Source organism: Aquila chrysaetos, chromosome 4 (assembly GCF_900496995.4).
Source record: "Aquila chrysaetos chrysaetos chromosome 4, bAquChr1.4, whole genome shotgun sequence".
In the NCBI taxonomy this organism is placed as follows: domain Eukaryota; kingdom Metazoa; phylum Chordata; class Aves; order Accipitriformes; family Accipitridae; genus Aquila; species Aquila chrysaetos.
This window is the reverse complement of record NC_044007.1, coordinates 52,592,232-52,614,855: the sequence shown is the minus strand read 5'-3', so window position 1 is coordinate 52,614,855 and position 22,624 is coordinate 52,592,232. Positions and strand designations below refer to the sequence as shown.

The window sequence follows — 22,624 nt, the reverse complement described above, 5'->3', positions numbered from 1 at the left end:
TTGCAGACTTTGTTATTTGCTTCTTTGATTTGATTGGGTTGGAAGGAGCTTCAGAAAGTTATCCCAGACATGGTGACACTCAAGGTACATTTGTGTTGGTGGCGAAAATTGGATTCAGCTGCCATGGCAGAATGTGCCTGTAAATCTCCCAAACTCGGTTTTCTCATTGCTTTTCTTGGTAGTTGAGGCATGCCTTGAGCCCTGATACTTGCTGAGGACCGGGATTCCAGAGCAATGTGTACTGAGCCGGCTGGGTTGTGAGGTAGAAAGTGGAGTCTTGCATACAACTCTTTCAATCATGTACCAATCATTATCTTCTGTAGAGTTTCCTATGTGTAAGTGTTTTCCCCAGTTGAATGGGATTTTATCAAAGATTTCAGTGCCACATCACTCGGTGGCTCAGAATGGGAGAGGAACTCTAAAGGTGGTATGGCGTCCAGAGTTGGGATCTTCTTTAGAAGGACCAAACTTGACTGGTTGTTAGTTTAATTTCCATGTATTGGGCATTCAAAATGGTACTGTATGGCATACTACAGGAAAATCACCTATATTAAAAAATGGTGTATTTATACCTTACTTCTGTACTTACAGTCTGGTGGATTGATGTTGGCTATGATATGAGAGCACAACAGAAAGATTCCAGATCAGGATAGGGACCTAAAATCATAACTCGTCACAAATTAATAAATATGGCTAAATACAATTAATAAATAAGGCTAAAGAAGTGCATATTGTGATTTTTCCTGGACTTTACACTGAACAGAAGACGTTTGGTTAATAGGCCCCTATCTTTGTCTTTGTTTTACACTCTAGTTTTTATGTCCATTAAAATCACATGCTGTCGATCTCATGTACTGTAATGACGGTTATTTCCTGCAGTGTTTGAAAACTGAACATGAGAATCTGTTTAAAGCTTTGCTGAGAAAGAAGGCACTCCTTTGCGTCTCACTATGGAGAAGGGATTCCCAGCATTTGTGCATCACTTTAGCGAGTATGTCACTGGAAGATGCTAGCATGACCTTTACTTTGTTAAGTAAGAGATTTCTAGCACCACCCAGGACTCCTCTCTCTTCAAAAAATCTCGTTCCACCAACTGGATAGAGAATTTTGTGCATATTTCAAGTCAGAAGTTTTTGCTTCAGTCTTATTAGGCATAGAGTGTGGATCTTCGTTTAGAAACAGACATCATTCTGTAGACAGGTATGTGGGTGTTGGCTGGAAAATCTATCATTCTAATTTAATTTTTTTTCTAAATGGTGTGTGCTCAAATGTCAAAACACTGGGAGGCTGTTACTGGCAAATTACAGATTTATCAAGCGACATTAAAGTAATCTTACTCTGGCTACAGTATGCTTTCGTCAAGGGCACAGGCTTGCACAATGATTCTGAATTCCTGTAGAATTTAACTGAGCAACAGCTGGTCTGTAGGATGTGTAGATTTTAACAAGGTAATGTTTGTGTTTTGGCGAAGGACTTGTGTGACATGCTGCTGAAACTGTTTCAAAGTGCCTTCTTCCTGCATTCAAGTCTGTAGGGATCCTGAGACAGTTTTTGTGTGAAATTTCTCCACTTTCTCTGTACCTCTTGATTTTATCACAGGTAAATTCTACAAAATTCTTCCATGGGGTATTAGGAAAAGAAAAAAAGAAAATAAAAAGGCCGTCAACAGCACTAACTACAGCTACAACAGAAAGAATACTCTTTTTGGCCTTTAATTGTGTCAGATTCCTTTTCTCCGCAAGTGTTTTTTTTTTGGTTGTTTTGTTTTGGTTTTTTTCCTCACTTGAGAGACATTTATGGTGCTGTGTCCATCAGGATAACCCTGTCTTAGGGTTGAAGTTGTATTTCTCCCTGAGTTCCTAGAGGTGATGTTATCTTTTGTTCACTCAGCAGTATGGTCATTCCTGAGAGCATCTGTCACTTTAGGCATTGTAAGATGGATGAGTCTCAAGTGAACTGCTGGTTGAAGCAAATGGTGAAAATAAGAAAAGACAAGGGGGTTGGGGGTCTTCAGAGGGGACAGACAACAAGGAAGCACTGTTAGAAATCAAAAGTAAACCAGGCTGTAGTGGAAGAAAGAGCCAAGATGGATCACATGTTAGCAGATCCCACAGGTCTTGGAAATGAAGATTGGTGGCTGATGAATTCAGAAGAGATCTTCTGCATCTTGACAAAAATGCTGCTGATTTGTTTCCTACTTCCAGCAGATGATCTGAACATCAGATGAAGAAATTGGGGTTTTGTCACATTGTGTTGTAAGGTTAGGACAAATTAATGCTGCCAATAATCAGAAAAAGGGTTAGTGGTATTTTTTGTGTCCTAAATATTACGTAAGAATCTGTCAGTACTGAGTGGGCATGTAACAGTATAAAACCAAAACAGCATATCGACAGTTTAACTTTTGGAAAAAACAGTAAACTTAAAATTTGTAGCCATTTGTATTTCAGAAGGTACTTAATGTTTTTAAGAGGGAAGATTCACTACAGCATCTCTGATTTAGCTGGACTAATTGAATTAGACATTTTAACAGAAAGAAAGTGACGTAAAAAACCACACATAAGCCCCAAGAAAACTCCCCCCCAAGCCACTGACAAGCAAATCCACCGCCCCCCCCCCCCCACCCCCCACTCCAAAGCTGAGCAAAGGTCTGCGTTTGCAAAAGCAGCCGGCTAAGGACAAAAGGCACTTACATCCCAGTGTGTGTCGTGGTTTGGGACGGGTCCAGGAGGATCTTGGCTTGAAAAATTATTTTGTCACACTATTGGCATTGGTCCACAAGGGGAAGCCCTGGTTGAAAGGTGAAGAAATTAAGATGATTAGAAGCTTTAAAGCTTCACAAATGGTAGAGTATCTCTCTTCTCAATGGATGTAAATAATAGATGAAAGACCGAGAGTGACAACAAAGGATCAGGGCGTTTAAGAGAATGTGTGCAGCCTGAATAGAGGTCTGTGGCCTAGGGCCAAAGGTCTTAGCTTTGAGTGTAATTAGAAGAAAATACAAAAATGTCATTACTAGCAGGTGAAATGTTCAGCACGTGTCCGAAAAATAGCAATTTCAGAGCCAGGAGCTGTTGGAATTGGATTACTGACATTCTGCAATCATTGAAGTCTCTGCAGAGCCCTACAGTTTGGTTGGGAGCTGCGCGTGTTAACCTTGTTGGCCACCTGCAGTGGATTCACTGTTAGCATGGCAGGGATGCACAGTGCAGGGTAGCATCGGTGGTTCCTGGCAATAGAGTTGTTTAATGTCTTTCCTCAGAACACAACAATCCTACCCAAAACCTGTCCTGAGTGAGAGGTGAGGGTTATAGCTGCTCTCTTAAATGGGCTGATTTTTAAAAATGGGAGGAGGGGGAGGAAGCTTAAAGCTGTATTGCTTTTAATTTTAAAATGTAGGTTTTGAATTCTAGGTGTACAGCTGAAAGAGTCGCATTCATTCTGGTTTTGACAGCAGACCCAAGGCTGTGGTCTCAGCTTTAAGCCTAAAATCCCATTTGTGAGCAACAGGGAAAATTCCTTTAAATCTTTTGGCAAAATATTGTCCATTTCTATTGAGAAACCAACCAGCTTGTGTGCCTAAGAAAGTCTTGTCGAAGTCCAGTCAATGATAACTTAATTTAAAGCTTTTCCTGATGTTAATTACTGTTCTGTACAGCCCTAGGTATTTTAGGAGTTCTCTTCTGCCTGCTGCTTGCTACATCATTGTTGCCATTCTTTGGGGTATTTCAGGTGTATTCTCTTTTATAAACTGCAATTTCTATTAGAAATGTTTTCACTTAAATACCTTAATAGGATGTCAGATAGGAGAGCAACCAGCTAATTCTGATTTCATTTTGAACATTGGTCTCTGGTTTAGCATAGATAACTGCTCACCCATTTAGTTTGTTTCTTTCTAAACCAACAGTAAAATAATTACTTCTACATTATCATCTGGTTTTTTTAATGTTATTGTGACAGTTAGTTTTCTCATACTGATGTGCTAAGTTCCTGATATTTCATATAGTGACTTCGGTGCCAAAAATGTGCAGATTCTGTGACAAACTTGTACTTCTAGTAGAATGGAGAGAAGCAGCCATGCAGCTTCAACCAAGTATTCCTATAAACAAAAAGATGCTTTTTTAAGTGGTAAGCCCTCCTTTCCCCACCCCAGTTCAGTTTTTGCCCTAGACCAGGTTTAGACACAGGTTTTGTTGGCTTGTTATAAACTATATGCTGCACAAGTAATTTTAATTTTTTTCTTCTTTCTTATTTTTCAGCTGTTCAGGAGTTTTAAACAACTTCACAGCAAGACTTCACAAACTCTTAGCTGTATCCTTTAATCATGACTGCATTTCAAATAGGTTAAAAGGAATCTGAGAAGGTACCGTACTTGTCTTTCCTAATAGACAATACACTGTATGTTTGTGTTCAGCATCTGCACTTTCATTGCCATTGACTGCATTTTAGGAACAGTGTGGACTGTAAATAACGATTTTATTTTTGCTTCGGGCATGTACAATGTTGAAGTTCTTAAAAAATCTTGAAATCCAGTTCATATAATTAAACAGCCTTCACCAAAGAGGGCTGATTTGTACTTCCATTTTTTTCTTATATATTCACAATGAGGTCAACTTCATTATTTAATGACAGTTCTTTTGAAGCTGTAACAATTTTCTTCTGCTGTTTTACTTAGAAGCACTGCAAATACCTAAGCAACTAGCTAAATATATGTTTTATGCACTTGGAGGGTGGATGTTTGTTTGTTTGTCCTCTTGAAGGGTTTAAAACAAATGGGAAGAAGAATGCAGATCTTTGTAACGATCGAGATAGATTTGTGCTTCCAGCTGAGATTCTCACACGTCTTTTTTTCTGACTTCTTAAAGGGGGGAGGCTTGTCTCGGTATACAATATTGAGCTCGCATAGTTTCTTGTTGCATTTAAATAGCCAGCGTACGGAGAAGGCTGAAGATCTATTCTTGCTTTATGACCTGTTGTGTCCCTGGGGCAAGGGCAGCACTGAGCAGAGCAAGGGGGTCATGGCCAGAGTTCAGGTTCTGAGTGGCGCTTGTGGGTTCCCAAAACCTGCCTATAGGAACATTTTGCTTGGCAACATCTGGAACACGGTAGAAGTCTGGAAGAGGGGGGAACCTCTAGGATTTTGCTTCGCCAGGTGCTAGGAGGAAGCAACATTAGCCTTTTTGATGGGGGGGGGGAGAGGCCCTGAAGTTAGGCTAAACAATTGCCGAGGTCAAAGGACAGCTGAGTGCGGTCAATGAGACACCCTGGGGTGTATTTTGTTACTTAGTAAAAGGAGCAGCATCCTAAAACCCTGAAGGATTCTCTTGAAAATCTGTGTTGTGAAAAGGTTTTATGAGTCTGATGGCAAAAAGTGCTGATTTAGCTAAGGAATGCTTGCTTTTGTCTAAATGAAAGGCTAATCCTTACCAAATGTTGGCAGCTATTATAGTGCAGTCAATGCAGGTCTGAAAGGACAGTTAGAGTAGAAGTGTACTTTGGGATTCCAAATGTTTATCATTTTAATGGTTCTGTAACTGAAAAGATTTCTGAACTTTCACCTTTGATCCTAAAATTTATACCATGAGCAAAATATTTGAAAAAGTAAAAAGTAAAAACCTTCACTTATAAATTAAAAGACTGTTCCTTAGGGAGCTGCGCCTGCCCAGTTATGCTATAGTCGCCGACAAATTTGCTTTAGATTATCAGGATACTGCCTAGTTTAAACTATAACTTCTTTTAATCTGCTAACACTTATTAACTGGTTGAAAAAAATGTGGGTTTTTTCTGGTCTTGAGCAATTTTTGCTCTTCTTGTTTCAATGCTCACAAAAAACCCTAAAGAATGGGTTTTGAGTAATTAATTCCTGTAATTTGTTTAGCATTATCTTCCTTTAAAGCAGCAGCTTATTAACACTTAACATTTGTCATAGAAACATATAAGAAATCAATGTCAGAGCCAAGACCTTGTAAATAACGCGAAAGGAAATGTAATAATGGCTGTCTTCACCAGAGTGGTGGTGCGGGAAGGACCAGGCATGTGGTAGAAAAGGTTCAGTGCTTTTTGTTTTTCTTCCGGGGGGGGGGTGGGTGGGGTGGGTGTGTGTGCTGCAAGACACAATCCGGGGCCTCTGACTCTTTGGCCCTACTGTCTTACACAAACACTCATGGTTGTATTAGGAAGAAGAAGATACTTGGGAGCCGGCAGTGGTGACGTTTTTATAGTGACTAACCTGGTGTTTCACCATGATCTTTGAAAGAACACTGTAAGAAGAGTGAAAAAGAATAAATTGCATAATTTTCAAGGGGAAAAAAATAAGCAAAGAAGTTGACAATTTTTTTTTTTTTTGAAAGAAACATGCTTGCAAAATATAGCTCTCTGAAGAGCTTAATTTTTAAACTCTTTAGAAGTACTCTATACAGATGCTTAGCATTGATTTATGTCAAGGTTAAGGCACCTTTAAACAAATAAAGTTGGAAATGGATAAACCTACTAAAATACAAATTGCCTATTAAACACAAAAGATGTTTGTATAGCATTCAGGTTGCTACAAAACTGACACGTCTTGAAATTCTCCTGATAACCCCTTTTAAACTCATCAGGAAATGATAGCATGTGTGTTTGAGGGGACACAAGGGAGTGGCCAGATAGGATAGAGATGGAAGGTCAGGTCTTAACTTTGACTTTCTAGGCTTCAGCTTCATGCTTTTGCCATAAGGCAATATTAAATGAAGAAAGGATTAAGGTGATTTATTTATCAATGAGATTGGACTGGCTTTTGCTGTAGGAACTCAATGAGATGTCTCTTTGAGCCTATTTTCAGCTTTATCCCTATAAACAATAAGTATCACATTTTACATGTATATCTATATGAAATTAAGGGCTATATAAAATAAACTGTATAATAAAGCCACTTAGAGAAATACATAGTTGAGCTATAATGGTGCATTTTGTTTGTAAGCGTAGAATTTAATTACTCAAAGTAAGTAAAATGGAAGTATATGGATTATTAAGATTTTTTCCCTCATCTACTGGAGAAAATTGTTTTGTATCTATAAAGTGTTTATTTATGAGGTGGGTTTTTTTTCAAGCGGATTTTAGCCCACAGTGACAATTTCATGCATAGTATTTATATTCTACTGTGGCAGCAGTCACAGAAAAATATTATGAGCACTAGTTTCTTGAGTGTCAGTATTTATTGGAAGTTTTATATGTATGCCTTCAAGAACGCATAGAACCTGCACATAGAACCTGTGAATTTTCTGTGTTATTGACTCACTAAATCATAATAGCAGCTTTGGGAATCAAGATTGCCTCTGCTAGCATGTTTATGTTGCGGGTAAATTAAGTTTAGCCTGTAAACATCATTAAGACTTTTCCTTTGGGGAGAAAAACAAGTAGAAAAGCACATCTAATGTCTCAAACAAATAATGTAATTTATTATAATTTTTTCTTCTTCCAAGATGTAAAGACCCCATACACAATTTATCATAGTGGGTGATGAGTTGCATCACAGAACAAATAAAAGCATTAGAAAGGTTTTTCTTTGCCGGACCTAAATGGCATTATAAAAATGCCATTTGTGGACATTTTTTCCCACAAATACCTATTGGGATTCCTGAGTATCTAGAAAAGGTAGCTTGAGTGTCCAAGCTCTTCTTTTTAGATATATCCCTGGATGTGATGTTAAAGTTTTGTTCTGTCGATTCTCTGTTTGTTGCAAATTTCATCTTAACTGAAATCTGGGATGTTGCAGAAGGCCCAGTAGTGATGTGCATCTTTGATCTCAAAGAGGGGTTGCCTCTGGTGTTTTCAGAGATTCTGGACAGAGCTTTGTTTATTTTACAGAAGAATTTGTGGTATTCTGGGGAGGGGAGAAAGTAGAGTCAGCTTTGACACATGACGAACACATGTGTAAAAGGAAAAGGAAGAACTCTACAAAGCACTCTGAAGTTCATTTTCACTGAAATTACATACAAGAAATTTATTGGTTTTTTTTAAAATAGAAATTCTATGAGCAATTTAGACACTGTTTCCCAGCAGCAGATAAGTTGCAAAAAATGTCTGAATGATACTAAACTTGACACTACTTGTGGGTTTAAGCTGATTGTTATGGTTTTGACCTATGCAGTGTTTTCTTGTCTGTTCAGTGCATTGATTTTTGCATAGAAATGGCCATGAAAGCTGCTGGCTTTCCTGTTTTTTTTGTCTCTGCATCATGGGCTAAAAGTGACTGCAGAAGAACGATGTTAGATATGCCTCTCTATCTAGAGACTGCATGGGAGCTTCAGATAAGAAAAGATTTGTTTGTTCCTTTCTAAAACATATTTCTGAGTTCAAAAGAGCAGAAATGTGATCATTTTGACCTATTTGAGAATGGTATTTTCGAAAGAGCTGGGCAGGAACGTGCTCTGAGGTAGACTTGACAAACATTTTGACACAACCTCTCTGCAAAAGAAGAGGGGCTTGTTTCCACCTTTGGTGGTTCCTTTTTAGAGATTATGGTTTCCAAGCCTTTTTCAAGTTTTCAAGGAGATCACTCTTTCAGACTTGCCTTGTTTTCAGACAGGGCTCTAGGGAGGAAAACAGTCATTTTTTTGGAGGAGGTGAGGAACCAACAACCCACCTAACCTTCTTCTATCCAAGTGTGTTAGTGAAGGCAAGTTTGATTACTTAAGACTTTCTTTATTATTCCTTGATTTAATTTTAGTTTTTAATCTAGAAATCTGTGTTAGGGATTTGTTTAATAATCTTCCTGGAGAGGGAATGGAACAAAACTTGACGGTGCTTTTGGCAGGATTATGCACTTTACAGATGAAGGAGATGTGGGAAATGCTGCATGTGAGGCTCTTGGGTGCAGTGTGTTATCATTTTTACAGTGTCAAAGACATGCTCTGGCTGCAGAGACCGTCTCTTTTTTTGAATTGGTAACCCTGAAATTACTTTCAGGTTGTGTATTTGAAGAACTGCCATGCTATATCTCCAACTCTGCCTGATTTGGTGGTGGTGGGGAAGGATTGCTTACAGCAAAAGAAAGGTTGAAGTTTACAAAGTCCTACTCCAGTGCTTCATTTTTAGTCTGTTACAGCTGTCACAAACCAGAACATGCACCAGATAAGATGGATACTGTGGAAAAAGAAAATACTGAGTGGATGTTCCTGAAGAATTGGGCCATCTCTGTTTGGAAAATTTTAAGAGCCAATGTAATCTGTACTACTATTATGTCTATTACTCAGAAAGATATTTTTTTAGTAGTGTCAGTTAGTACGTGTTGTTACAATTCAGAATTTTCAGAACAAGTAACATCTCTGCAAGATGAATAGCAATTAGTTTATATTGCTTGGCAATAAAAATTCTTTTGTCTCCCTTATTTAGTAGCACTTTCAAATGAGGAAAAAAAAAAGGAAGGAAAGAGCATGGGGAAAAACACTTTTACTGCAGTTGTAGATACCTACGATGATTTTTATTAAGGATTTTTCTGTTTAATGCTTGTACTGTACAATCTGATGTTGAGAAGTGTCAGAATGGATTACATTTTAGCTTCTATTTTCTGTATCTTAGTAGTGAATTTTTATGCTGCTTTTCTATCAAATAGTGTCAACTTGGTTGGCAGTCTTAAAAAATGTCAAGCAGTGTGTACGCATAAGTTCCTATATAAATGGTAGCTTGTGCATACAAAAAATAAATACATAGCATAAGCTATAATGTTTAAAACTTAGATTTTTGTAGCCTAGCAGCCTAAGGATTTACAATAATGTACATATATGTTTTGCTAAGCCATAGTGCACACTCCTACTCTGTAGTCTTATTGAAGACAATAAAACAACACCAGGCAGGTGAATATGTACTTGCAGTATTGAGGTCTGAAGGCAGATCATGAGAAGTGGTGTAGAGCAGATGTGCAGGAAAAAAATTAATAAGAATTACAAACAAGTTGAGCAAACTCAATGGTTGGAAACAGCATTAATATCATTAGTTTCATATGGTGGTCTTTGTTAGTCAGTTGTGTTGAGGAGTTGATAACAAACTTTATTGATAAGGCATTCAAAGGATGCTTGGGATTGTAAGTGAAGTGCTCAGCTTCTATGTAACCGGACCACATATGCTTAATAGATCATCATCCCTTTCATTTTCATGAGCAGTGCAAGCTGAGATGCCATTATTAATGGTCCTTTTTATGTCATTATATGGCTCTTTTGAAACACTGGTAACTTTTCCTTTCACTTTCTCAGGATAGAAGCAACCCCTCAGGGGAAAAAAATACATAATTCATGAAAGTAAGCAATTAGTGAATAGTTATCAGCATTAAAATTGTTGACAAACTTGGACTTGTGTTTTGTATTTGGAAAGATGTAATAAGACTGTTCACTGAGCTTCCCAGTCATGGAAATTAAAGAAGTCTACATACAGGTTTTAAAAATGGTGTAATATTAGACAGTGTTCCATTGAAATACACATTAAATCTCCATTAAAAACACAGCTTTAAATTAATTAACTGATGCATCTGAGAAGATAGTTTACATTGTAAATTATTGTAAACTACATAAATACATTTTATGTCTCTAATAGTTCTGAATAGTTTGTTTTAATTAGTAATTACAAAATATAGCTGTTAGCTAATAACTTACAAAAAGGTCTGTGTATTACTAGCAGAATATGTATTGTCAGTGAATGACTGTACACTTATGTATATGAAAAGTATATAAAAATAACAAAGTTTCAATAAAAATCTGTTAGGTTTGTCAACAGGTACCGATTTTGAATGCATGATTTGGGGAACAAATTTGGGCTTGGTAAAACATTTCAGTAAGCAGCAAAATGCAACATGCATTTACAGTTATTTAAATAGTTATTACATTAATTACTTAGATACTACATTAGTTTTATCTGCAGTGTTATTAGTGGTGGTAGCTGAAAGGATTCAAACATGTAACTTGCCCAACTGCTAACACTCTAAGTTGTTAGGAGAATAAATTGTAATTCATGTCTGCAACTAATTGCAAAATCAAAATTACATAGCAAAAATATGCCTTGATCCTAGAGCTGGGATTAAACACCATTACTGATTTGGTTGTATTGCACTGGTGTTAATAATATGGTTAATAGTCGTATTGATTTTAGGGCAGAGAACATAAATGGGGAAAGCTATATATGAGCATGGTTGTTCTAAGGAAGCAGGCTGAGATTTTCAAAAATGCTCCTTAGTGATTTTATTTGTGCTGCCTCTGCAATGAGTGTGTGAGCATCCAAGTGTTGAGTGCATACTGCTTTTAAAATAATGATGTCTTTTAACATTACCAAAACTTCAAAATTAGAAGCTAGGTTTGTAGGGTGATAACCTTTTTTTTTTGTTACCTGAAGATTTTTCCGTTGAAAGAAAAATGTACCCCTTTTGTTGAAGGTACATAGTAATGTTCCATTCCCTGTGTACATTGTGAAAGATCCCAGTAGCATAAAAGGATTTGCCCCATCTTCTACAAATTAATTTAAAAAACCCTAGAAAACCTTCACAGTAACTTAACTGCTAATTTCATACCATTTAAACGGGCTCTAAAAGCCTTGCAGTCAGAATAGGTTAAATTGACATAATTAACTCCTGAAAGCTTCTATATCATGAAGGATATAGGCCTATTCATGTAAGGTTTGTACTCCACTATATCATCTTCTCATTCTTGGTTATATACTACAACGCATTTCTTTTTGTATTACTGGCAACTGAATTTTTATGAACTCTTCTACTCTTTTGTAGTCCTTATGGTCAAATTTGTTGTCATCTGACTTCCTGTCATTGTCCACAACCCTGTATCATCAACCTTTCCATGCAATGGGAGAAGACTAAAAAGGATATATATTTTTTTTTAATATTATAAACACAAAATATGGTTTATTTATGTTTTCTAATTAAGTTCCTTTTTGCACAATAGGAAGGCAGAGGAGGAATAATTAGGGAAATGGTATATTTGCAAAAGCATGGTGGCGAGGGTAGGGTTGTGTGAACAGACGTGTGTGGGTGGATGAGAGTGTAAAAGAGGCAGTAAAAGTGTATGGGTGCATGCAACTGGTGACAGAACATATAGTGCCTATTTGTATGTGAGCATTTGCATGCATAAAACAGTCTTTGCCCATGAAAACAAGCTGTGCATTTACAACAGTGGTCAAAAGATATTCCTTGATTCCAACTACCCCACCAAATGGTATCAGCTACAGTTTTGCTCCATTAATGTTCCAGTCTCTTCATATTGCTTTTTCATGTAGTTTTCCATATTCGGGTAGGCATATATTCCTTTAAATGCTTTTAGCATAGCATCATTTATTCACGGAAAGTAGTCCTCTATAATTTTTGCACATTGTGTAATCATTGTAGGTGAGTTAATGTAAATTAAGTAGTGAGGTCAGATGTTTTCTTTCATCTGCTTGTTGCATCTGCTTACTGAGGAAATGGCATCAAATGAAGTTTGGCACATGCTTAATCCTTAAATCATCCTAGTCCTCACTAGAGGAATGTGTTGAGCATCCCCAGTGCACTGACTGCACCAGTTTTCCTCTTGCTGTGCTGTAAGAGTTCAGCCTTCCTGGAATGCAACATTTCTTTTCGGAGTGGGAGCCATAACCTGGAGAAATGTAAAGCCAGTGCAACATCTGTACAGTTCTTGTCACAAAGCTTCACACGCACAAATCATGTGAAATGACTTCTAGCTCCAGTTTGGGGATAAGAACTGACTGTTGTTGCGTTTATGTAGTTTGATTCTAACTACACAGACTTAACTCAAAAATAGTGTTTTAAAACTTCAGATTTATAAAAGATTGCATCTACAGATTCTGGGAGAGTTTTATCAGAACATTTGAAAGATGAAGAAAAATGTGGGATGTTAGGCAATAAACACAAGTGCTGAACTCCTAAGTTAAACCTGCTGAACTACCATTTTGTAAAACTTGACTTGAGCTTAACTTGCAGTGACTTCTGTAACATTGCACCTCACAATATATTCTGCAGTTGTAAACTCCTCTTTACGTGTACAGCTCAGTAAATAATACTGTTAAAAGGAACTAAAGAGACATTTCAAATTTTAAGTAAAAGGGATGAGACTGAGTTTCAGTTTCTTTTTCTTGGTGGTTGTCCTTTTTTGGCCTCAGTGTTACATCACTGCTGGTTTATACTGTGAAGCTGAAAACTCCCAAATCACTGAATTTTTAAAAATACAATTCAGACTTAATTTTTGCAGTATTTGGGGGTGATTTGAAGTTGACAGCTTCATGCATCAAAGTTCAACTTACTAACACCACCCTGAATTCAGGATAAATTTACCTTTAGTATGTTTATTGTTTTGTGAACTGTGCCTGAAGACTGTGGGTATAGTCTTGGGCTGGAAGGCATGGAGCAGTAAGGGCATAGCAGCCTCCATATTAGCACCAACTGTGATTTGCTTTCTGCTTCGTGTTGTGGGGGAACAGCTGCCCTGTTCCACCATCCCACATGTAGCTCTGTTGTGTATCCACTTGTCTGTCTCTGTCCAAGGAATTGTCCAAATCCCAGGTAATCTGATGCAATACTTTAAGTACAGATACTATTAATTGAGCAATAAGAGGAAGAACCTTGTCAGGAAAAAATAGGCATTCTTGACCTTTCCCATTCCTCTGACACAGTAGTGGCAATGTCAGTCTGAAAGACTAGATTCTAAACGGTATTGGATGCTATCAAAATTTTCTTCAAAATAAAATGAAAAATAAAAATGAAAGGAACTTCACTGTAAACAGAGTCAATACAAACTAGTCTTTCATTTTTCCTGAAAGACTTTGTGAATGGATTATTTATCTATCACTTGCTACATAAGATTGTAAACTCTGTTACAGTTGAGTTTGAATATCCGTAACCAAGAGAAAAGCAGGGTGAGAATCTCAGGATCTTAAAAGGACTGTGGGGGGGAAAAAAAGGGATCTTACAAAGCTTATAAGATAAGGGATCTGTTAATGAGACTACTCTGCCTTGCACTCTTGTATTGACTCACACATAAGTCTTTCCCCACTAAATACTACAGTTAATGCTGGGTATATACTTTTGACTTCAAAGTCTACACTTTTAATTAGCTTATATATTTGTTATTGTCGTTATTAACAGTCATCCTTTCTGCTGTATGCATGTTCATGATACAACCTGATGATGCTCTAATGGGAAAAAAATACCTCTCCCAGAACATCAATAAGAATGACATAAATAATAGAAATGCTAGCTGTACTTGAAACAACCAGTTCCCAAACAATTCTACAGCATAAATAGACGCCTGGTCTCTCTTTGCCTAAGATAACCCTTTGAGATACAGAAGCTGTGCTGGGCCTGGCAGTGCCTTTGTGAAGGAACTTGCTTTCTTTTCCTTTGAAGAGAAACTTTCCTGTGGGGTTAGACCAGATCAGAAGCCAGATTATGTGTTTTGGAGAACACAATTACATCATTAGGTTAAACACAAAGTAAGGACTTGATAGAGCTGACTTAATGGAGGGTGTTTGCATCAGATTCATCATTCGCTATCAGGTAATTGTGAAATTGCTTTAAGCCATAACAACAACACTCACCCCCTCCCTCATCCTCCAGTTCAGTTCCTCTCCTTTAAAGTCTCTGGGGTCATGACCCACCTGGAGGCCAAATATGTGGTATCTGGTGTACTGAATGATTTGATTATATTTTTACTAGCAGAGCCTTCAACTCAATGTGCAGTTCCAGCTCCCAAGATCTATGGGGTAACAGCCCACTTTTCCAGAGGTTACTTTTTTTTTCTGGTATGTGAAGGACCATAGTCACCTATTTTTCTAAGTAAAAGTGGGTAGTGTTTACTGTACTTACGCACTGCAAGTCTGCTGGACCTGGGCTCTGGTTCTTCTTGAACATCTAGTGTCATGTTTCTGCACAGATCTTTTGAAACCTGGATGACCTCATGGGACAAGATTATTTGCTTGAATTGACAAGACTTTCTTGTAAGTTCAAGCTCCTAGGGTTGAAAGAGTGATCAGAATTTCCCTGGGTCCTTCACCACACATTTAAGTGATGAGGTGCTAAAATCAATCATCTTTGAAATTTTGCTTTTATTACTTCTGTCTGCTTTGATGGAAGCTCCCAGTAATTATAGTTTTGCTTTCCATAATGAATGCCCATATTTAATTTTTTATTAAAACCTATAGCATTAATACTTCTTCACTTGTGGTCAGGTTAGTGGAATTTCATGATTGCCTTGTTCATATGTCTTTGTAAGGACCCAGACTGAGATGTGAGGGCTGCCTTCCAGCTCTGCAGAGTCCAATCCAAAACAGAGCTCAAAAGGTTGCTAAGAGAAGTAGGTAACTTAGGAATTACACTGCTGTCCAGTGGTGCAGGTAAAAGGAAAGGTGAGGGTTGGAATACTGTATTACAGATGTGCAAATTGTTTTTTGCTGGGAATCTAACCAGCTTTGTGCTGAGCTAGCTGCAATTAGTATGCATATAGATATGGAAAGAATTATTTACCCCCAAATCAAACTTCCTGCCCATTAGAAAATTCTCAGTGCACCCAAGTAGGCTCTGGCATAGTTTGGTGCAGTATGGCTGGCTGGATATAGGACAAGAGGGTATGAGGGTGAGCACTGATATATCGGTGTTGACAGGAGAAAAACAGGCATGTGAGATCATGGAAGAGCTCTTCAGTCAAGTCCAACTCCATTTTCTCTTGGACACCGTGTCAGATAGTCTCAACTGCACTCAACCTGGGACCATCTTTCCCACACCTCCCTGAGCTCATTGCCACTGTATACATCAGATGTGCAGAATTTTAGGGAAAACTTGTCTTAATTTCACTCTAGAAAGCAACAGGGATTTTTTTGTTTGTTTGTTTTCTTTTTAACAAATGGCCTCATATAGGAATGTAGGATAGATGTATTATTTGGGTAACTTTTTTTAACAATGAGCATTAATTTAGTTACATTAAATCATTGGGTTTGGTCATATTTAAATGCAGATATGGCAGGTACATATCTTAATAACAGAAATTTTTTTTCCTCTTTTTTTCTTCGCTTAAAATTCCACCAATTTAGTTTTCCTCCAGACTTTTCGCTGCCTCCTCAACCCACCTCTGCACACACGAGCACGTTTAAAGCATGTTATGCTCATGCTGCCTCCTCTGCTGCTGCTGTGGTGTGCTCACTGTGAGTTGCCTCCCATTTACACTGGGAGGAGGAAAACAAAGTGCTTCCTATTTGCACTGGGCGTTCAAGGGTAGAATCAAAAGCAGAAATGCTAAGGCATTAGTACCTTGAATTGTGCTCCTGGCTTTTGGGCAGGCTGGATCAGGATGGCACAACCCAAACCAGCCTGCAGCTCACAGTTGGAGGGTCTCGCCAGCTCCTCTCCCCTGCAGAGGGGGAGCCTCCTGCTCCTCCCACCCTTGCTCTTCCCCCTCAGCTCCCTTGAACTCCAAATGAGGCCCAGCTGCCCTAATGGCCTCGGGCGGTGTTAGGAAATCAGCTGCCCAGGACTGGCTCCCTGGCACTGGTGTCCAGGGCTCCCAGCTTCCCCCGCTGCAGCCCAGCAGGACCCCTGGCCACTCTGCCCTCTGGTACCTCCACCTGCCCTGTCTTGCACAAGCGTATCCCCGAGAAGCCTTCCTCCTGCTCTGCTTCCATGCTGCAGAGACCAGTGCTCACACAGGTTGCAGTTCCTAAGCTTTCCCTTACTTGGCATTTCCAATTGCAATCTTGTTTTCTCTTGGCAAGCTAGAAATGTCCTCTGGTAAAATTGACAACTTTCTCAGGTAGGTCAGCAGCAATCGCCATCCACAGGCAAGTCTCTTTGTAAAGATGCCAGGGACACAAATTAAATAGCCTTGACTCACCAGCATTTTTGCTGTGTGCGTACTGTATTTTATTAAGATTTTTCCATCAAAATGAAAATAGTTGGCATAGATTGTATACAACATATAGATTGTAGAAAATGTGGAGAATGAACAGACTTCAGGCAGATGATGTGCTGTGGGAATTGCAGATTTTCTGATTCTTAAAGATTGATTCATTTTTATTATTATATTTTAACTGAAGTCTTTTCATTTGAATACATTCCTGAAATCCTACCTTAAGCACATCATACCTGACTTAAAATTCCATAACACAGAAATGAAATTTTATGGTATGCAATTTAATGATATAGTAGTTTGTCATGGTTTCACTGATGTTTATGGAAATATCATTGCTGATTTCAGTAAAACCAGGTTTTCAGTCACTTAGCTGTTTTTCATCAATTCTTTGTTCAAAGGCACCTGACAGGATTTAGTGTACTGCAACCTTAATCCAACTTCAGTGTAACTTTTTCCCTGACTCACTTTGTAGTTGTACACACTCCCTGCCATTTCCAAATTTAATGAAAACTTACAGAATTAAAAAGAGAATCTACTTGTCCTAAGTATTTTATTGCTGAAATACCTCAATGCATCATGTTAAGAAATTGTGTTTATATTGTCTCTGATTGGGCTAGGGAAATGCTGTTGCCCCAGAATTTACTAAAAGCCAGTCTAAGTCAGAGGTGTGGAATTTTTTTTTCCCCAAAGTTGTATAAGTCTCTGACTGAACAGGGCACAGACCCTCTCTCCCAGGTTGGAGGTGAGTAATTAGATAAGCTTCATGCCTATCGATTCCAGTAGTATAATAATGTTTAGCTCTTAGATATTTGTCTATACCAGCAGATCTCAAATGCTGCTCTAAGTGGCTGTCATCATTATTGCCCTTCTACAGGTAGCCTTGAGGACCTTGAGCAACCCAGTGATAAAGCAGGAGTGGATTGTAGGTTTTCTAAATGCCAACTTATCTTTCTGGCCAAGGTCTCTTCCTGGTCATAGGGCTAGGTGACATCTACTGAAGGGAAGTACAAAGATAACATTATAAGGTTTTGTACTTTTCTATCTATTGATTTAATTGGGGAAAAGTTATCTCTGTTGAAACAAAATTCTCCGAAAATGCAGTCTTGTATTCAGAATATTGGAAAATGTTAGATTGCTGTTTCTTTGGAGGAAATGTTATATAGTATAATGATCCAGCAAAGTGGAAAATTTCATGTTTCAATGAGTCTCCCTTAGCTCATTGCAAAACCTTCCATGGCCATCCTACTAAATGTTTACATTTGAGAGTCTGTATCCTAATGCTGGGGCACAAGTATAACACTCTATGGGCTGTATAATGTCACCCAAGGAGAAGTAATGATCTACAGGTCTGGTTGTGCTTGAGTATTTCATGAAGTTCATAAATTCATCATTGATATAAACATAAATATTACTTGTCAAAGCAGATATTTAAATAACTGTTACCACTATACTAGTATAAAGCACAATTTAAAATAAAAATATTTCACAGCGTTTGCTGTGTATGGATATTTCTCTCTTTTTTTTTTTTTTTTTTTTTTACTTACGTCTTTTGTTGTAAGAGTATGATTAGATCATTTGAATTATATGGATCAGAGTACATGTAAATCATAGTGTTACACTGAAGACAAGAGGTGAAGACCCTGAAAAGACAGAGAACTGACCTTCCACATAATTTCAATTAATATTAGCAAGAGCAAAAATTCAAGTTATTGGCTGGCTCTTTGTATTGTTTCTCTGCAAATGATGGCATACTGACAAGTAAGATAATGTGAACACTGTTAGACAACTAGTGATGAAGCCAAACTTGATGTTTTTAATTTTCTGTGTTACACACCCTTCTGTAGCCTACTCTGAAAATCCTAAAAAAGACAATAAAAGATTTTATCTACCCTCCATTAAATTCTACACCAGGCAGATTCTTGAGGCTGTTGAGAGGCTATGTATGCAGAAGACACAAAGCAGTGTGTTAGAAATGTGCTAAAAGCTGTTATCGAAACAAGATACAGTCTACCAGATTGAGAGCAAAATGTGAACATGTAGTACTAGTTAGAGGTGTAATTTTCATAGCATACTTTCTTACTAACTTTATATCACTGTCATGATGGATGTTAACAAGACCTCACTCTTCATTTGTAAATGCATTTACACATGCATTTTCCCACCCCCTTATCAGCTGTTTTCTTTGTGTTTTTAGATCATGGGGAATTCATATGCAGGGCAACTAAAATCTGCCCGTTTTGAAGAAGCTCTTCATAACTCTATAGAAGCTTCTCTGAGATGTAGCAGCGTTGTCCCACGGCCGATCTTCTCACAGCTGTACCTGGATCCTGACCAGCCTCCTTTCTTGCCGGAAGGTAACCATGAAAGTATGGCACATTTCAATTGTTGTTTTTCTGTGTGAGAATAGGGTGGGCTGCATTTCATTCAAAAAAACAAAAACTGCAAAGTAGTTCATTGTGTGACACAAAATTTGAATCTTAGTCCTCATTAAAGAGAAAGAATGGCATGCTGGTTATTTTAAAAGGAGATAGATGCAAGTTCTGTTGAAAAGTTTATTTTATTTTTTATTCTCAGATGTGAAGCCAAAGGTAGAAGATTTGGATAAAGAGTTAGTACATCGATATTCACAAAATGGAAACCTGGACTTTTCTACCAACCAGACGGTTAATGAAATGGAAGATGAAGAGGAGGATGAAGACATGTCAGATTCAAGTAGTCCACCAATCCCATATTCACAAAAACCTGCCCCGGAAGGGTCTTGCACTACTGATGGTTGGTATCCATTTTCATTACTGTGTGATCTTTACAACTAATCCTCAGTGTAATGCTCATTCTCTACCATTAGAAACTTTTGAGCTAGGATGGATGGAAATACCTTTTATAGTCAAAGCCTTAAATCTGACTTGTTTCAGGACATAAAATGTAATGTATTATTTGAAAGCAGTGTCTAAGACTGACTGTGGCACTTTGTTAGCTTCTGAAAGCCCTTTATTTTCTGTGGTTATCATTGGTTTACTGTCCTCAAAGAAGTTACCTAAGTCAGCATCAGTACAGCTGGTTCTCAATCTATCCCTCAGTTATTCTCAGAAACATTGGCAAAGCTGGATTTAGTTGCTTTCATGGGCAGAAGGAAGAGTTTGGAGAGAGAAAATGGAGAAGAGACTTGGTGTTCCTTCTGCTGCCAAGGGGATAAGAGGGATAGTAGTAGAAACTTGTCTGTTTTGTCTTCCCCACCTGTCTGCTGGCCATTGCTTGCTTAACCTGAGCTGTCCTGATTGTTGTTCAAGATAAGCAAAATTGTTGACAGTATTATCTTTGTTTGGTTTTAAATGTGTTAAAGAAAGGGTATGACCATTATGCATATACCTATTTGGACCAAGTAAACTTGATGTAATTGGTTCATCTTATCCCATAATTGTTCTATTCTGAAGATTTAACTTCTATTCATATTTATTAGATGTGCTTCCCTTAAAAACATCCCCCTGCCTCCCTCAAACACTTGACAATAAAAAACCTTTCCCAAGCCCTTCTTGACATTTTATTCAATATCTTCCTGAACTATGGGCTTCCTTGTGCAGAGTTCATAAAAAGTTGTAATTTGTAGAATGGTTTTGTACCTTACTGTAGTGTATGGTTATATGCAGTGACAGAAGTAAGCACTAATCACCAGTAATTCTTTGACATTTTTGGGGGTAGTTAGTGGCAAATGTTGACATTTTTGCCTTTACCCCTTCCAAATGCAGCTTACATGAGCATATTTACCCTCCGTAACAGTGTACCGCCAGTTCCCTGCAACACAAAGAATAGAAAGGCTACTGGCTACCATGGGAAGCTGGGGAATATTGTTGGGAGAATTTGTTAATCACACAGAAGTGGGTTTGCTATCCTTTGGAGGCTTGTAAATTGGTGGAGAGAAGGAGAAATTATAAAATCGAGTATTCCTAGGAAGGTATTCTCTATTGAGGACAAGTATCAATAAAGGCTGTAAAACCTCCTGTGGAGAGCAGGAGCAGTTCTGATCGCTTCTGTTAAAAAACATGTAAAATAAACTGGGCGGGATGTGGAGGAGAACCAACAGGATGGTAAGAGGAAGGAGCTCTATCTAATGAGGCTCTTTGCCTACCAGGACAAAAGCTGAGATGGCATATGCTTACACATTCTAAATATACCAAGAATAAAACACTAAGGAGGGAGAAGAGCCAGTCATGCCAACAGCGCCCTGTGGAAGTGTAATGGATGCATAAAATGGTTGTGAATGCATTCAGGTTAAAGTTTTAGGGTTCTTTAACTATTTGTGACACAGTTCTGGACCAGCCTCCCAGTAGCAGGATTAGGTCTGAAAACCTTATCAGGCCCCAAGGCCACCATGCATTTGATTGTGAAAGAGCTTTTTATATGACATCAAGAGATTCTTCTCAGTCTCCCTCACACATTCTGGTAATCCCTGGTTGCAATTGCACGTCCAGACAAAAATGTTAGTTGTGAGCTTGCAGATAAATGTCTGTGTCTTTGAGAGGTGACCTTCCATCCACATGCAAACTGTTCCATGTTTGCTAGTGCTTTTGCCACCTCAGGGATTGCTTCATAAGGCTGCCCTTCCCGACATAGCACTGCAAGGAGGTGCTTAGCTCTCAAGCGCCCACTGCAATGCAGACCTCTATGCTGTGGCTGCGTATTGCATGTCACAAGGTTATGCCTAGTTATGCTATAGTTACATAATATGTGTAACTGTATGCTCATGTATATATGTAATATTATGCTTTTTAGTATGTCCTGGAAAAAGGTGACCTTCCAGGGGTAGTTCTGTGTTTTGATTTTTATCCATAAGTCTCTTATGATCAAAAGACCCTAGAAGAAAGTTTCCTATGTTACATCTGCAGAATTTTAGGATTGTTCATTACTCTTTGTCAAGTTTACCATTCTGAATTTACAAAATCTGTCTCGCTCTTCAATGTTGTTCTCAAGAAGCTGATTTAAGAGAGCAGTGTTTTTTTTATCTGGAAAAGGAAAGGAAAATACGTATTTTTAAATACTGCTAATAATCTGTTAGGACAGTTTTATGTAAGTGTTGAAAACACCCAGGTTCCCCAACATTCATGCTGCAGACCATATCTCAGCAAGATATTAATCTGATAGCTCATCTTTCATCTCATGAATATGCCCTTCCAGAGATGTAAGACAGGATTGCTGCCATTGTTTACATCCCTTATCTTAGTTATTTAATTACAAAGATAAATAACATTAGGAAAAGTTAAAGAATACTGATAGACTAATTGAAGTCACTGTAAGTGTTTGGATGCTTTAAACTAAGCATGTATTTAATTGCTTATCCAAGAACAAAACATTGGTATTAGAACCTGCAGTTCATAGCTCCGCTTGTAAAAACTGTCCCCCACCTTTTAGTAGAGATGGGGTGAAACCTTCTTCCCTTCTAAGGTATTTGTGCTGTTTGCTTTTCCTGAATTCAGGATGTATGCCATAACCATCATATTATTTTCTGTGGTGACTTGTTCTTTTATTTAGATGGCTGAGTTGTCAGTCACATGAGTGCAGAAAGTAGATCTTAATGCCTTTATTCATTGGTTTGAAAAAACCAAGTGCCTCACTAGTGACAGTTTGTTGGAGGTTCCTTCTCAGCTGGCCATATTAGATCCCTTAACTCTCCTGTTAAGGAGAGTTTTCCTTGTTTCTCCATTGGAAAGAGTAACTGCATTTGCTATTGATCCTTAGTATTAGCCATAAAAGGGATTCACTTATTT

General features: G+C 38.1%; 1 protein-coding gene across 7 annotated transcripts in view; it reads left to right on the top strand.

Annotated features, from left to right (window-relative positions):
* GREB1L (GREB1 like retinoic acid receptor coactivator) overlaps positions 1 to 22,624 on the top strand; it is a 145,412-nt gene that overhangs the window by 59,304 nt on the left and 63,484 nt on the right. For 3 of the 7 annotated variants that reach the window (XM_041122842.1, XM_030011979.1, XM_041122841.1), the window contains exons 2-4: positions 4,257 to 4,360; positions 19,060 to 19,219; positions 19,440 to 19,637. In XM_041122842.1, coding sequence (XP_040978776.1) covers positions 19,063 to 19,219; positions 19,440 to 19,637 — 355 coding nt within the window. In that variant the 5' untranslated portion in view covers positions 4,257 to 4,360; positions 19,060 to 19,062. Of the gene's footprint in view, positions 1 to 4,256; positions 4,361 to 7,610; positions 7,630 to 19,059; positions 19,232 to 19,439; positions 19,638 to 22,624 lie in introns of those variants that run through there. The other 4 variants (XM_030011977.1, XM_030011973.1, XM_041122839.1 and 1 more) reach the window with 2 other exon arrangements.